At 43.7% G+C, this 16,652-nt stretch overlaps 1 protein-coding gene across 1 annotated transcript in view; it reads right to left on the bottom strand.

Moving 5' to 3' along the window:
- The window catches only part of LOC115153014 (rab11 family-interacting protein 2), a 28,768-nt gene extending 14,063 nt beyond the window's left edge, over positions 1-14,705 (bottom strand). The window contains exons 1-2 of the mRNA XM_029698013.1: positions 14,518-14,705; positions 13,483-14,135 (exon numbers count right to left, since the gene is read on the bottom strand). Of these exons, the coding sequence (XP_029553873.1) occupies positions 13,483-13,835 (353 nt within the window). The 5' untranslated portion in view covers positions 13,836-14,135; positions 14,518-14,705. The remainder of the gene's footprint in view (positions 1-13,482; positions 14,136-14,517) is intronic.
- Positions 14,706-16,652: the final 1,947 nt, after the last annotated feature.

Here is a 16,652-nt window from a genome sequence, read left to right as displayed (position 1 = left end):
CTGCTTCTCTAATAGAAATCCCTGATCACACTTAAGGTGACGTCATCGGATCCAAAACGGTCGTTTCCCACCGAACTGCACATGTGCAGGCTGTCAAATCAAAAAAGGCACTCCTTCAATATAAAGTTGTTTTAGACAAACATTAAAATGTGTCAGTTTGTCACGATCACAAGGTTGGAGTAATAACATGTTAAACTACTTAAGACATAAGCTCAAATTTAGGTTGTGCCTTTAGATTTTGGGAAAATTAACAACTAACGAAGAATTTTGCACTTCTCATTGACTTCTCAAACCCCGGCCTGGTCTATTTGGTCTGTTTCACAACCGTTCCCGGAAGTCTCACGAAGTTGCGCTTCTGGGTTTAGAAACTCTGTGGCTTTATTGTTTTTTTTTTATAAAAATTATTGGCCATCAACTAGGAATGTCTTGGAGATCGACCGGTTTGTGACCACTGGTCTGGCCTTTTTAAACCAATGGTTTGTCGACTGCAACAATGTAGAACTGGGAACAAAGCTCACTCAAAATACAAAGTCAACATTTAAACCACCTCTCAAACAGCAGGTGCTCTGGTAAATTCCACAATTCCTCAATGAGCACAACCTCTCTCTGTCTGTTCAAGCTATAGGCTACTTCTGTCATTGGAAAAGTGGACAGGCATGATGTTTTTTTGCCCTAAACTGTGGCCAAAGAACCTCCATGGCAAGGGCCTCTTGGTCTAGCTAGCCTTATTCACATAGTGTGCTCTGTCCTTCGGAGCACGATCTAGGAGCCACAGCATGCTGCTGAGGGGGCCAGCCCTGTACTTCACATGGGTGTCAAGGCCAAGATAAACCTCCCTCTGCCTGGAACCACAATACTCCCACTCTACCCAGACCTCTGAGAAACTCCTCACAATCAACACAGGTGTGCGATAATTAGGGGCTGCCTACTTCAATGTCTAGATAGACTCTCCCCATGTGTCAGCTTGAAAATACAGTTGACGGACACAGCTAGTTAGCAAATTGGGACTGCTCCAGTATATGGATATGGCAGCAGAAGAGTGGGCCTTTGGCTCATTCTAGTTGGAGTCAGTTGTGTGGGATGACTAAATACTGGTACACTGACATCTCCACAACAGCTCTGTACTTGAATGACTGCAAACCCTGGAGGTGCATCAGCTCCGGCACCTTAAATAATTACTACCATCAACGGTTGCTTATGACACGTCGCAGTTCTCCCCAACTAATGGGTAAAGAAGAAGTGTGCTAATGTTTGCATGATGAAATGTACCAATGGCTAATTGACACCAGATCCTCTTGTGTTCCTGTTCCTCTGAGCAGAATGAAGGCTTACTCATCATGTAGCCTAGGCCTAGCTAGCTACAACACATTGTGCCAGTTATTCTACACAGCCAAAAATAACTTTACATAGCGCAACTGGATTGGGTGGAGCTGGTGTAGTGTTTTTATTTCCCATACATCTGTACCACTGGAAAAATATATATCATTTGAGTCAGAATTAGTAACAAGACATGTTTGGCCAGTTCCACCACATTCAGTTAGCATAGGCTAATGCCCAAAAGAGCACAACATAATGTTTAGCCTATGCCATGTCCATAAATTACAGTTTACCATCTCAATTCCATTATAAAGCAAGAATAAGCAAGGACAGTATTGCCATTTGTTGATTGTGTGATCACTGGAATTGAGGTGGAACAGTTTGCTGCTATTAGACAGGAAAGATAATCTGATGGCCTGCTGACTGCTGTTCTCGCTGGACTAGCTCACCAACTACAAAGGCTGCACCCAGTCAACTCAATTACAACATGAATGGCAGTCTATTCTCGAAAGACTAACCTCTTAATTCATTGTTCGGTGTCAACAAAGCACATCTTTTAACTAGCACAATGGCGTAGCCTGTGTCACAACAAGACAGATGTACAGGCTAGCAACTAGGGGCGAAACAGGTCACCAAACCCAGTTTAGTACGTATTGCTTTTTTGGGGTTACGGTTCGGTTTCGGTACAGCGGGAATAATAAACCAACAGTTACTGTAGTTCATTTTGGTTTATTTGAGAAAATACAAAAAACGTTGGTATTCCCGATTCCATAAATGATCGTGAGTCATATAATGACTGGTGAGAGCACAATCAGGAATACCAACACTTTGTATTTTCCTAAACGAAAACACACGATTACTCAACAACACTAAAAGAAAGTGCAATATGCGTGTGAAATCAATGTGCAAACATGGCTCAGACATTGTATAGGCCTATGGTACGATGTTTTCTAACAAAGATGAAAATATGTGCACTTGCAGCACAGTATCTCTCATCTCCCACTCTGGGGTAATGTGATGGGCTGTCATTAAGTACCTTTGTGTAGCACTGGAGGCCCATCCATCTGTAGTAAGCGCAACACAATGCACCATTGCTTATATAGAGCGGGTACTACCCGTTTGCTGAAAATTGGTGCGAGAGGGCGAAGTTCGCAATGGGCGCATATCCGCGGCTATAAACATGCCTATCGCTCTTGTAATTTATTTGGCACGGTCAGAATCAGCTGCGAAGGGCTGCTTGAATGCAGAGGGAAGAAAAAGTTGATGCTTTTTGCGTTTCCGTCTTGCTCAGGTGGTAGGGTGATGTCGACATAAATGTGTCAACATGTTTGAGGTGTTGGCAGTTGCATAGGCTATTCTCGTTGAACAGTGGCGACATAGTACTGTTAACTCTCTGTTCATCGCTGTTGTAATCTACTGGGAAGCCAAAATGTTTGAGAATCCTCCTGGTTTATCGACCCCCTCGTACAGGGCCCGGTTTCCCGATAGCGGTGGAATTTAGGCTTACGAGTGTTTCCACGACGCATCGTTCCTACAACGGCCGACATGCGTTTCCCAGTGCGTCGTTGTGCCCTGTGTCAATACGGATAGGATCAAAATAATTTCAGCACTGTTCTCTGATCAGCGTTCTCCCTTTCCAATCTTACCTTAACATTAGAATTATTCCACAATACTGACGACGAATCAGCTCCTAGAGAGCTATTATCACCTATGGCTACAAATATTGAGGTAGGGTTTTCTAATTCTTACCCCAGCGGTTCGCAAACTAGGGGTCATGACCTGATATGAAAATGGGTTTGCGAGATATTTAAAAAAAACAAAAAAAAAACAGCTGTTTTATAAATGAAATATTATATACTGAACAAAAATAAACCCAACATGCAAAAACTTCAAAGATTTGACTGAGTTACGGTTCATATAAGGAAATCAGTCAATTCAAATGAAATCATTAGGCCCTAATCTATGGATTTCACATGACTGGGCAGGTGCCCTTCCCCACCCACTGGAGAGCCAGGCCCAGCCAATCAGAATTAGTTTTTCCCCCACAAAAGGTCTTAATTACAGACAGAAATGCTCCTCAGTCCGTTTTTTTATTTTATTTAAAGGCACACGTAGCCTACATATCAATACATACACACAAACTATCTAGGTCAAATAGGGGAGAGGCGTTGTTTGATCTGGGGTTTTTTTAAACCAGGTTTGCTGTTAATTTGAGCAATATGAGATGAAACGGAGTTCCACACAATAATGGCTCTAAGAAAATACTGTACGCTTTCTTGAATTTGTTCTGATTTGGGGACTGTGAAAAGACCCCTGGTGGCATGTCTGGTTGGGTAAGTGTGTGTGTAAGTTGACTACGATTTTCAACACAAGTGATGCAGTCAGTCTCCTCTCAACTCTTAGCCAAGAGAGACTGTTATGCATAGTATTTATATCAGCCCTCTGATTATAATGAAGAGCAAGACGTGCCGCTCTGTTCTGGGCCAGCTGCAGCTTAACTAGGGCTTTCCTTGCAGCACTCGACCACACAATAATCACAATAAGAAAACTAGAGCCTGCAGAACTTGCTTTTTGGAGTGTGGTGTCAAAAAGCAGTTTCAACTGTTCTGCCTGCGGCAGTTCACATAACGTGCCAACTTGTCCCGGAACTTCTGATTTCGACTCTCTACCGCAACTGCTGTCTAACTCTGAATGCTCAACTATAAAAAGCCAACTGACATTTACTCATGGAGGTGCTGACCTGTTGCACCCTCTACAACCAATGTGATTATTATTTGACCCTGCTGGTCATCTATGAATGTTTGAACATCTTGGCCATGTACTGTTATGTCAACCCGGCACAGCAAGAAGAGGACTGGCCTCCCCTTAGAGCCTGGTTCCTCTCTAGGTTTCTTCCTAGGTTCCTGCCTTTCTAGGGATTGTTTTCTAGCCACCGTGCTTCTACATCTGCATTGCTTGCTGTTTGGGGTTTTAGGCTGGGTTTCAGTATAGTACTTTGACTGATGTAAAAGAGCTTTATAAATACATATGATTGATCTTTTTATTACGGGCAGACATCTGCCCATCTTTACAAAGTTTGAATGTAAACTCAGCAAAAAAAGAAAAACGCCCTCTCACTGTCAACTGAGTTTATTTTCAGCAAACTTAACATGCGTAAATATTTGTTTGAACATAAAAAGATTCAACAACTGAGATATAAACTGAACAAGTTCCACAGACATGTAACTAACAGAAATGGAATAATGTTTCCCTGAACAAAGGGGGGAGGGGGGGGTCAAAATCAAAAGTAACAGTCAGTATCTGGTGTGGCCACCAGCTGCATTAAGTACTGCAGTGCATCTCCAGTCCTCATGGACTGCACCAGATTTGCCAGTTCTTGCTGTGAGATGTTACCCCACTCTTCCACCAAGGCACCTGCAAGTTCCCGGACATTTCTGGGGGAATGGGCCCTAGCCCTCACCCTCCGATCCAACAGGTCCCAGATGTGCTCACTGGGATTGAGATCCTGGCTCTTCGCTGGCCACTGACATTCCTGTCTTGCAGGAAATCAGCCATACTGCTCGTTCTGTGCGTGGTGGCATTGTCATGCTGGAGGGTCATGTCAGGATGAGCCTGCAGGAAGGGTACCACATGAGGGAGGAGGATGTCTTCCCTGTAACGCACAGCGTTGAGATTGCCTGCAATGACAACAAGCTCAGTCCGATGATGCTGTGACACACCACCCCAGACCATGACGGACCCTCCACCTCCAAATCGATCCCGCTCCAGAGTACAGGCCTCGGTGTAACGCTCATTCCTTCGACGATAAATGCGTATCTGATAATCACCCCTGGTGAGACAAAACCGCGACGTGTCAGTGAAGAGCACTTTTTGCCAGTCTTGTCTGGTCCAGCGACGGTGGGTTTGTGCCCATAGGCAACGTTGTTGTCGGTCATGCCTGCCTTAAACAGGCCTACAAGCCCTCAGTCCAGCCTCGCTCAGCCTATTACGGACAGTCTGAGCACTGATGGAGGAATTGTGTGTTCCTGGTGTAACTCGGCAGTTGTTGTTGCCATCCTGTACCTATCCCGCAGGTGTGATGTTCGGATGTACCGATCCTGTGCAGGTGTTGTTACACGTGGTCTGCCACTGCGAGGACGCTCAGCTGTCCGTCCTGTCTCACTGTAGCGCTGGCTTAGGCGTCTCACAGTACGGACTTTGCAATTTATTGCCTTGGTCACATCTGCAGTCCTCATGCCTCCTTGCAGCATGCCTAAAGCATGTTCACGCAGATGAGCAGGGACCCTGGGCATCTTTCTTTTGGTGTTTTTCAGAGTCAGTAGAAAGGCCTCTTTATAGTGTCCTAAGTTTTCAGAACTGTGACCTTAATTGCCTACCGTAAGCTGTTAGTGTCTTAACGACTGTTCCACAGGTGCATGTTCATTCATTGTTTATGGTTCATTGAACAACCATGGGAAACAGTGATTAAACCCTTTACAATAAAGATCTGAAGTTATATGGATATTTACAAATTATCGTTTAAAGACAGGGTCCTGAAAAAGGGACGTTTCTTTTTTTGCTGAGTTTATATGTCTTAACAATGACAGTTTATAATCTAAGGTAACGCCAAGTAATTTAGTCTACTCAACCTGTTCAACAGCCACACCATTCATTCCCAGATGTCTAGAACTTAGGGAATGATTTGTACCACTACAATGCTCTTAGTTTCAAACATGTTCATGACCAGTTTATTACTGGCCACCATTCCAAAACAGATTGCAACTCTTTGTTAAGGGTTACAGTGACTTCATTAGCTGTGGTTGCTGATGCGTACAGTATATGGTTGAATCATCAGCATACATGGACACACATGCCTTGTCTAATGCCAGAGAGCTGCCCTGCGGTACACCACACTTTACATGTTTGACAGTAGAGACGCTATCATGAAAGAAAACCCTTTGAGTTCTATTAGACAGATAGCTCAATCCACAATATGGAAGAGGTTAAAGTTTTTTCAACAACAGGCTATGGTCAATAATATCAAAGGCTGCACAGAAATCTAACAGTACAGCTCCCACAATCTTTTTATTATCAATTTCTTTCAACCAATCATCAGTAATTTGTGTCAGTACAGTACATGTTGAGTGCCCTTCTCTATTTGGGCTCCCGAGTGGTGCAGCGATCTAAGGCACTGCATCTCAGTGCTAGAGGCGTCACTACAGACCCTGGTTTGATTCCAGGCTGTATCACAACCGGCCGTGATTGGGAGTCCCATAGGGCAGTGCACAACAGGCCCAGCGTCGTTCAGGTTATAGTTTGGCCGGGGGTAGGCCGTCATTGTAAATAAGAATTTGTTCTTAACTGACTTGCCTAGTTAAATAAAGGTTAAATCAATTTTGTTTTAAATTAGCATGCTGAAACTATGTTGTTAATTTGTGTACAGAGAAATGCCAGCTAAGAGCTGGCAGCAAGCTGATAGGTCTGCTGTTAGAACCAGTAAAGGCTGCTTTACCACTCTTGGGTAGCGGAATGACTTTGGCTTCCCTCCAGGCCGGTGGACAAAGACTTTCCTGTAGGCTCAGATTAAATATATGACAGATAGGAGTGGCTATAGAGTCAGCTACCATCCTCAGTAGCTTTGCATCTAAGTTGATAATTTTTCCACCTCTCCCACACTAACTTAACAAAATTCTAACTTAAAATGCTTTACTTTTATTATTAGTTTTTTTTATGCATGAATACGATGGCTCACTGTTCATTGTTGGCATTTCCTGCCTAAGTATGCCCACTTTGCCAATTAAGTAATCATTCAAATAAATTGGCAACATCAAATGGTTTTGTGATGAATAAGCCATCTAATTCAATGAAAGATGGAGTTGAATTTGCCCATAATTGAATGTAAATTTCATGTAAAGTGATCTTGGCTTCATAATACAGTTTCTTCTTCTTTTTGTTGAGTTTAGTCACATAATATCTCAATTTGCAGTAAGTCAGATGTGCAGCCAGACTTATTAGCCACTCCTTTTGTCCCATCTCTTTCAACCATACAGTTGTTCAACTCCTCATCAATCCATGGAGCCTGAACAGTTCCAACAGTCAGTTTCTTAAAAGCTGCATGTTTATTAATAATTGGAAGAAGCAATTTCATAAATTCATCAAATGCAGCATCTGGAGGCTGCATATTACTCACATCAGACCAACAAATATTTTTTACATCATCCACATAAGAGTCACAGCAAAATCTTTTGCATGATCTCTAATACACTATTTTAGGCCCAGCTTTTGGAACTTTGGCTTTCCTGGATATAGCCACTATATTGTTTTCCAAGATGGCGTAGCAGTCGGACGTCTTGTTTGTCTTGTCCCGCATATATATCCTTTTCTTTGTATATATTTTTTTCTATCTTTTAATTTACATCTACGGACGGAACATACTCTCCTGCAACCCCCCCTCACCCAATGTAGTACGGATCTGCTATTTTTTACACTTTAGAACCAGAACCGCCATCAGAAGCAAGCCAGCTAACTAGCTAGTAGTCAGTTAACTCAGCCCGGTCAATTCCTGCCAGTCTGCACAGCGCGATATCAACCCAGAGCATATTGGACTGCTTTTTCTCTACCACATCTCCAGATTCCTACAGCAAGCTCTGAACCTTTACACCGGATCATCGCATCTAGCTAGCAGCTATCCGAGTGGCTACTCCTGGCTAACGTCTCTGTCCCGAAGCAAGCATCAGTTAGCCTGGAGCTAGGCCCATCTTCTGGCTAGCTGAAGAGGTCCATCAGCCAATTCTTGGGCTACAATACCTATTTTGCCTGGACCCTTTTACTGCCGACACGAAGCCCCGCCAATCCATCATGACTGGTCTGCCGACGTAACCGTCCGAGGGGGTTTCAACAGGCTCTCCCGTTGCGACGTCCCCGAAGGCCCATCTGCTAGCCCCGGCCCGCAAGCTGTCCGAATCGCCGTGTCTCCAGCTCGCCTAGCTACTCACTGGACCCTATGATCACTTGGCTACACATGCCTCTCCCTAATGTCAATATGCCTTGTCTATTGCTGTTTTGGTTAGTGATTGTTGTCCTATTTCACTGTAGAGCCTCCAGCCCTGCTCAATATGCCTTAGCTAGCTAGCCCTTTTGTTCCAACCCCCACACATGCAGTGACCTCACCTGGCTTAATCAATCAAATGTATGTATTTATAAAGCACTTCTTACATCAGCTGATGTCACAAAGTGCTGTACAGAAACCCAGCCTAAAACCCCAAACAGCAAGCAATGCAGGGTGTAGAAGCACGGTGGCTAGGAAAAACTCCCTAGAAAGGCCAGAACCTAGGAAGAAACCTAAAGAGGAACCAGGCTATGAGGGGTGGCCAGCTTAAATGGTGCCTAAAGAGACAAAACCTCTCATCGTCACTCAATGCCTAGGTTTAACTCCACTGTATTCACATCCTACCATACCCTTGTCTGTACATTATGCCTTGAATCTATTCTTCCACGCTCAGAAACCTGCTCCTTTCTCACTCTGTTCCGAGCACACTAGACGACCAGTTCTTATAGCCTTTAGCATACCCTTATCCTACTCCTACTCCTCTGGTAATGTAGAGGCTAACCAAAGCCCTGCAGCCCCTAGCTTCACTCCCATTCCCCAGGTGCTCTCATTTGTTGACTTCTGTAACCGTAAAAGCCTTGGTTTCATGCATGTTAACATTAGACGCCTCCTCCCTAAGTTTGTTTTATTCACTGCTTTAGCACACTCCGCCAATCCGGATGTCCTAGCCGTGTCTGAATCCTGAAATTTCCATCCCTAACTAAAACATTTTCGACAAGATAGAACTGCTAAAGGAGGCGGAGTTGCAATCTACTGCAGAGATACCCTGCAGAGTTCTGTCATACTATCCAGGTCTGTGCCCAAATAATTCGAGCTTCTACTTTTAAAAATCCACCTTCCCAGAAACAAGTCTCTCACCGTTGCCGCTTGTTATAGACCCCCTTCAGCCCCCCGCTGTGCCCTGGACACCATATGTGAATTGATTGCCCCCCATCTATCTTCAGAGTTTGTACTGTTAGGTGACCTAAACTGGGACATGCTTAACACCCCGGCCATCCTACAATCTAAGCTAGATGCCCTCAATCTCACACAAATTATCAAGGAACCTACCAGGTACAACCCTAAATCCGTAACCATGGGCACCCTCATAGATATCATCCTGACAAACTTGCCCCCTAAATACACCTCTGCTGTCTTCAACCAGGATCTCAGCGATCATTACCTCATTGCCTGGGTGCGTAATGGGTCCGTGGTCAAACGACCACGCCTCATCACTGTCAAACACTCCCTAAAACACTTCAGCAAGCAGGCCTTTCTAATTGACCTGGCCCGGGTATCCTGGAAGGATATTGACCTCATCCCGTCAGTAGAGGATACCTGGTCGCTCTTTAAAAGTGCTTTCCTCACCATCTTAAATAAGCATGCCCAATTTAAAAAAATGTAGAACTAAGAACAGATCTCAGACGATCTGTTCTTGTGAATGATGAAATGCTCAGCCTGCACCCTTCTACTCTTGCTCGCGTGTTCATATCTCGTTCGCTTCGGTCCTGCAATTTTCTCTTGGTTCACCCCAGACTTGACTGCCCTTGACCAGCACAAAAACATCATGTGGTGTTCTGCATTAGCACCGAATAGCCCCCGCAATATGCAACTTTTAAGGGAAGTCAGGAACAAATAGTCACTTAGGAAAGCTAAGGCTAGCTTTTTCAAATAGAAATTTGCATCCTATAGCACTAATTCCCAAAAGTTTTGGGACACTGTAAAGTCCATGGAGAATAAGAGCACCTCCTCCCCTCCCATCTGCCCACTGCACTGAGGACAGGAAACATTGTCACCACCGATAAATCTACGATAATCGATCATTTCAATAAGCATTTTTCTACGGCTGGCCATGCTTTCCACCTGGCTACCCCTACCACGGCCAACATTTCAGCATCTCACATCGGCCAACATCTCATTATCCGCCAAAACTTTTTGCAACCCCTATTACTAGCCTATTCAACCTCTCTTTCGTATCGTCTGAGATCCCCGTCTTCAAAGGGGGAGGCACTCTAGACCCAAACTGTTAGACCTATATCCATCCTGCCCTGCCTTTCTAAAATCTTCGAAAGCCAAGTTAGCAAACAGATCACTGACCATTTCAAATCCCACCGTACCTTCTCCACTATGCAATCTGGTTTCGGAGCTGGTCATGAGTGCACCTCAGCCACGCTCAAGGTCCTAAACGATATCATAACCGCCATCAATAAAACACAGTACTGTACAGCCGTCTTCATCGACCTGGCCAAGGCTTTGGACTGTCAATCACCGCATTCTTATCGGCAAACTCAATAGCCTTGGTATCTCAAATGACTGCCTCGCCTGGTTCACCAACTACTTCTCTGATAGAGTTCAGTGTGTCAAATCGGAGGGCCTGTTGTACGGACCTCTGGCAGTCTATGGGGGTGCCACAGGGTTCAATTCTCAGGCCCACTCTTTTCTCTGTATATATCAATGATGTCGCTCTTGCTGCTGGTGATTCTCTGATCCACCTCTACGCAGACGACACCATTCTGTATACATCTGGCCCTTCTTTGGACACTGTGCTAACAAACCCCAAACGAGCTTCAATGCCATACAACACTCCTTTGAGGCCTCCAACTGCTTTTAAATGCAAGTAAAACTAAGTGCATGCTCTTCAACCGATTGCTGACCGCACCCTCCCGCCCGACTAGCATCACTACTCTGGGCGGTTCTGACTTAGAATATGTGGATAACTACGAATACCAAGGTGTCTGGTTAGATTGTAAACTCTCCTTCCAGACTCACATTAAGCATCTCCAATCCAAAATTAAATCTAGAGTCGGCTTCCTATTTCGCAACAAAGCCTCCTTCACAAATGCTGCCAAACATACCCTCGTAAAACTGACTATCCTACCGATCCTCGACTTCAGCGATGTCATTTACAAAATAGCCTCCGACACTCTACTCAGCAAATTGGATGCAGTCTATCACAGTGCCATGCGTTTTGTCACCAAAGCCACCAAAGCCCCTGCGACCTGTATGCTCTCGTCGGCTGGCCCTCGCTACATATTCGTCGCCAAACCCACTGGCTCCAGGTAACCTATAAGTCTATGCTACGTGAAGCCCCACCTTATCTCAGCTCACTGTTCACCATAGCAACACCCACCCGTAGCATGCGCTCCAGCAGGTATATTTCACTGGTCACCCCCAAAGCCAACACTTCCTTTGGCCGCCTTTCCTTCCAGTTCTCTGCTGCCAATGACTGGAACGAATTGCAAAGATTACTGAAGCTGGAGTTTTATATCTCCCTCTCTAACTTTAAGCATTAGCTGTCAAAGCAGCTTACCGATCACTGTACCTGTACACAGCCAATCTGTAAATAGCACACCCAACTACCTCATCCCCATATTGTTACTTAACCTCTTGCTCTTTTGCACCCCATTATCTCTACTTGCACATCATCATCTGCACATCTATCACTCCAGTGTCACTGCTAAATTGTCATTATTTAGTCTCCATGGCCTATCTATTGCCTTGCCTCCCTACTCTTCTACATTTGCACACACTGTACATAGATTTTTCTATTGTGTTATTGACTGTACGTTTGTTTATGTGTAACTCTGTTGTTTTTGTTGCACTGCTTTGCTTTATCTTGGCATGGTCGCAGTTTAAATGAGAACTTGTTCTCAACTGGCCTACCTGGTTAAATAAAGGTGAAATTAAAATAAAAAATTGTGATCACTGCATCCAATGGATACGGATACAGCTTTAGAACAAAGTTCTCCAGTATTAGTAAAAATGTGATTGATGCATGTGGATTATCTTGTTCCTGTAGTGTTTGTAAACACCCTGGTAGGTTGAATGATCGTGATATTTAATCTGCTTCTTCATATACCACACCTGTCAGGTGGATGGATCACGTTGGCAAAAGACAAAATGCTCACTAACAGGAATGTAAATACATTTGTGCAAAATATTTTAGAGAGGGCCTCCCGAGTGGTGCAGCAGTCTAAGACACTGCATCGCAGTGCTTGAGGCGTCACAACAGATCAGGGTTCAATCCGGCCGCGACCAGGAGACCCATGAGGCGGCGCACAATTGACCCAGTGTAGTCCGGGTTAGGGGAGGGTTTGGCCAGGATGTCCTTGTCCCATTGCGCTCTAGCGACACCTGTGGCGGGCCGGGTGCATGCACGCTGACACGGTCACCAGTTATATGGTGCTTCCTCCGACACATTGCTGCGGCTGGCTTCCGGGTTAAGCGAGCAGTGTGTCAAGAAGCAGTGTGACTTGGCAGGGTCGTGTTTCAGAGAACGCATGGCTCTCGACCTTCGCCTCTCCCGAGTCCGTACAGGAGTTGCAGCGATGGGACAAGACTAACTACCACTTGGATATCATGAAATTGGTGAGGAAATGGGATAAAAAGACCATTAAAACTCATGGTACGCTTATTCAGTGCTCTTGTCCGCATTAAAAACAAATATCGAAGCAGGTTGGATGTGACAGGAGAGATGAGGTGCGCGCTGTCAACCTCACCCTCTGACTTTGAGAAGATCTGACGCGACATGCATCAAGCACACCCATTAGTGGCGGTGAGATAAGAAACAATGTCAGACTAATTTGAAATTGACTGTCATAGCCCCACATTAAAAGTATATGATTGCGAGTTTAGAATATAAAATCAGAAATACTGTTAGAATGTTTTCCAATTGACTGCCACATTAAAACGTTTGCAATGCTGACCACAGAGACACATCATTGGTGATTAGGGCCAGTTTTTCCAAACCATCAAATGATTTAGGCTTGTCTACCCCACCCTCTGAATCATGTTCCATATTATAGCTGTAGGTTAGTCCTGTGACATGAGCAAGACAGTTCCGCAAATCTAACCTACTTCTTCCTGTTGGCAGTTCCTTAAACATCAAATACAGAACTAGGAAACCAAAGGCTTAGCATTGTTTGTTGTGACTAGGGATGCTTTACAGCCCATGTGTTTATACATGTGGGGTTGAGAGCAGAGAAGACAAATTTCCTATTTAACAGTTGGACAAAAAGTTATATTGTATTAGGCGTAATGTTCTGAAACTTCCTTGAAAGGCATCAAAAACATTAGTTAGATGAGTTTGTGATACTTACTCAGTTTTCCTTCTCTCCTTGTTATCAAAAATGTCATTGAGATTGATGGTACTCTGGCCCAGGAATTTATCCATCCCCACCAGGGACCTGTGCATCACGATGAGGCATAGTTCGTAGATTTCTGGGTTGCCCTCCAGAAGCAGACCTGGCAGTTCAAAGGAGGCTTCTTCTCTCCACACTGGGCTGAGTGTTTTCTCTGCCACAGATGTCGAGTACTTCTCCTTTCCCAGCTGAATGATAGTGTAGGCATCGTTGGTGCCATTCTTACTCTTAGCTTGTAGGTCAGTTGCTTGAAGAACAGTGGCTTGGACATGAGTTGGGAACCACTTTTGGGACTGCTCTACTAGTGACATGATCAGCTCTGTTTATGTGTGGTTAGCAAAAACAAATGTATGTGGAGGTGAATTGACCTTAAAGTGACAACAGAGCATGCAAACAGTAACTACTTATTTCTTAGTACATGATGTTCATGTAGATTGGTGATTCGTAGGCAAAGATAACTTAAAGTGCTTATTGGTCATACATTTATATGTACAGCTAGTAGCACATCTCAATAGTTAGCAACTAACTAATTACTTCAGTCCATTTTACACACTTGTCTTTTGTGATTATCATATCACAAATGTCCAAGCCACTGTTGTTAAGCAAGTCACCTGAAAGCAACATGGGAGAGAAGAGTACATTGTAAGCAGTTGTGCAGGTTGACTAGCATTAGTTAACTAGCTAACGTATGTAATACATATGTGCTGTCTATGATTCAAGTTAAGCAGGCCAACTAACGAACAAGCTAAACAGCTGACACCAATAACCACTGCTAGTTTGGCTTAAGTATTAGCTAGCTATTTAGCTATACAGCAAAATAGCGTGTTTTTCAGTTCTGTTGGGTTTGTCATATTGTGACAGACAAATCGTTATTCATATACAATAATAACGTGTTGCAAAGTAGTAGCATTGATTACTAGCCGTACATTGGATTGGACAGCTGATTGTTAGCTTGTTGGTTAGCAAACTAAACAAGCTTGCTCAATACTGTACCTCGTCATTTTCTCCAAACTTGCGACATTTTGCCATCATGTAAATCCATTCGATTGTTTAACATATTTCACAAATAAAATGCAAATTGATTTATTGGAGGTAGATCTCGTGATTTTACAGCCTGCTTGTACCAACCAAAAACTCTAATTTCCTTGTTAGCCAACTACATCCGCAACAGTCACAGGTGAAAGTTCAAGCTCCTCCTCTGTTGCCGTAGAAACGAACGGGGTTACAGGAACATGTTCATATTTGTACATGCCCTAGGTTTATTTTTTATTTCTATTTATTTAATTAGGCGAGTCAGTTCAAAACAAATTGTTATTTACAATGACTTGCTACCCCGGGAAAAACCAGACAACGCTGGGCCAATTGTGAGCTGCCCTATGAGACTCCCAATCACCGCAGGAACTGTAGTGACACCTCTTGCACTGAGATGCAGTGCCTTCGACCGCTGCGCAACTAGGTACATAGCAACTAGGTACAGAAAGGAGCCAAGACTGTGGAAGAAGAATGTGCCTTTTCGAAAAAGCAGGAAACATATGTCCATGCGGTTCTAATGTAGGTGATACAGTTTTCTCGATTTGGAGAGAGTTGGTGCATGCCGAACATGGAAAATGCATGACAAAGTGTTTCATTAGAGTGGTGAATCCAATCATATCGTAACTAACAGTAATTAATTAAAACAAGGAAGTAATAATGAAACAATAGAAAGTATGTGTCTTTATGATTTACAGCACCAAATATCTGGTTTCCACTAGTTATCACAGCCTTCTAAACCCGCCTTCTACAATTTCTCAGATGATGAACTTTACCCTAACCTCAACCCCAACCTTAACCACACGGCTGAATTTATTTCTAATCCTAACCTTAAATTAAGGTTAGGGTAAGGTTTAAAATCTGAGAAATTGTAGAAAGCGGGGTTTATGACTTTGTGGTTGTGACGACCCAAATCTCTACGATGTATGGTTGTTTATGACCACAAATAACAATAAGAGTAGCGACCCTGTGTTTATAAATGTGGATATAGACTTTGCGACTATAGCATGATGTTGTGGCGCAGTTGATGCCACGCGGGGCTACGGGCCATAAGGTTGAGAGTTCGCTGACCAACACCGACAAGGTCACTCTCTCTGTTTCATAGCACTACAATCAGAGCCAACTGCAGACAATGATCAACTAGGGGAATAATCAGATTTTCAATATTTTGATGTCATATTTATAATTATGTAAAATATATGCAACAAATGATCCACCAACAGGTTTCTGTGCCAATGCTCCACACAACCAATAAACACTTCAATATCATGGTTTGCGTTTTCAACACCACAATAAATAGACTATGTCAATCTCGACAAACAGAAAATACATCCCTCTCTACCTTGAAGGTGTGGCTTGACAATCTCCAAATGTCATTAAACTTTTTGGTGTTTTGTAACAGATGTCTCTTTCCATTCATCAATTGACAACCGCACAGTTTGGATTGATTGATTGATTTTATTTGTCAGTAAAAAAAATACATATACACACAAATATTTTTTTTAAGTGACCAGGATTGCACAATAAAGTCAGGGATTTATTTCCATTGTGGTCCCTATTTTTTTCACATAGATACATATACAATTACATACACTACATTACCAAAAGTATGTGGACATCTCATTCCAAAATCATGGGCATTAATATGGAATTGGTCCCCCCTCTGCTGCTATAACAGCCTTAACTCTTCTAGGAAGGCTTTCTACTAGATGTTGGAACACTGTGGTGGGGATTTGCTTCCATTCAGCCACAAGAGCAATAGTGAGGTCGAGCAGTCGGCGTTCCAATTCATCCCAAAAGTGTTTGATGGGGTTGAGGTCAGGGCTCTGTGCAGGCCAGTCAAGGTCTTCTACACCGATCTCAACAAAACATTTCTGTATGGACCTCGCTTTGGCCACGGGGATATTGTTGTGCTGAAACAGGAAAGGGCCTTACCCAAACTGTTGCCACAAAGTCGGAAGCACAGAATCGTTTAGAATGACATTGAATGCTGTAGCATTAAGATTTCCCTTCACTGGAACTAAGGGGCCTAGCCCGAACCATGGAAAACAGCCCCAGACCATTATTCCTCCTCCACCAAACTTTACAGTTGGCACTAT

Source organism: Salmo trutta, chromosome 18, assembly GCF_901001165.1.
Source record: "Salmo trutta chromosome 18, fSalTru1.1, whole genome shotgun sequence".
NCBI classification, from domain to species: Eukaryota; Metazoa; Chordata; class Actinopteri; order Salmoniformes; family Salmonidae; genus Salmo; species Salmo trutta.
This window is presented reverse-complemented; position numbering and strand designations above follow the sequence as displayed.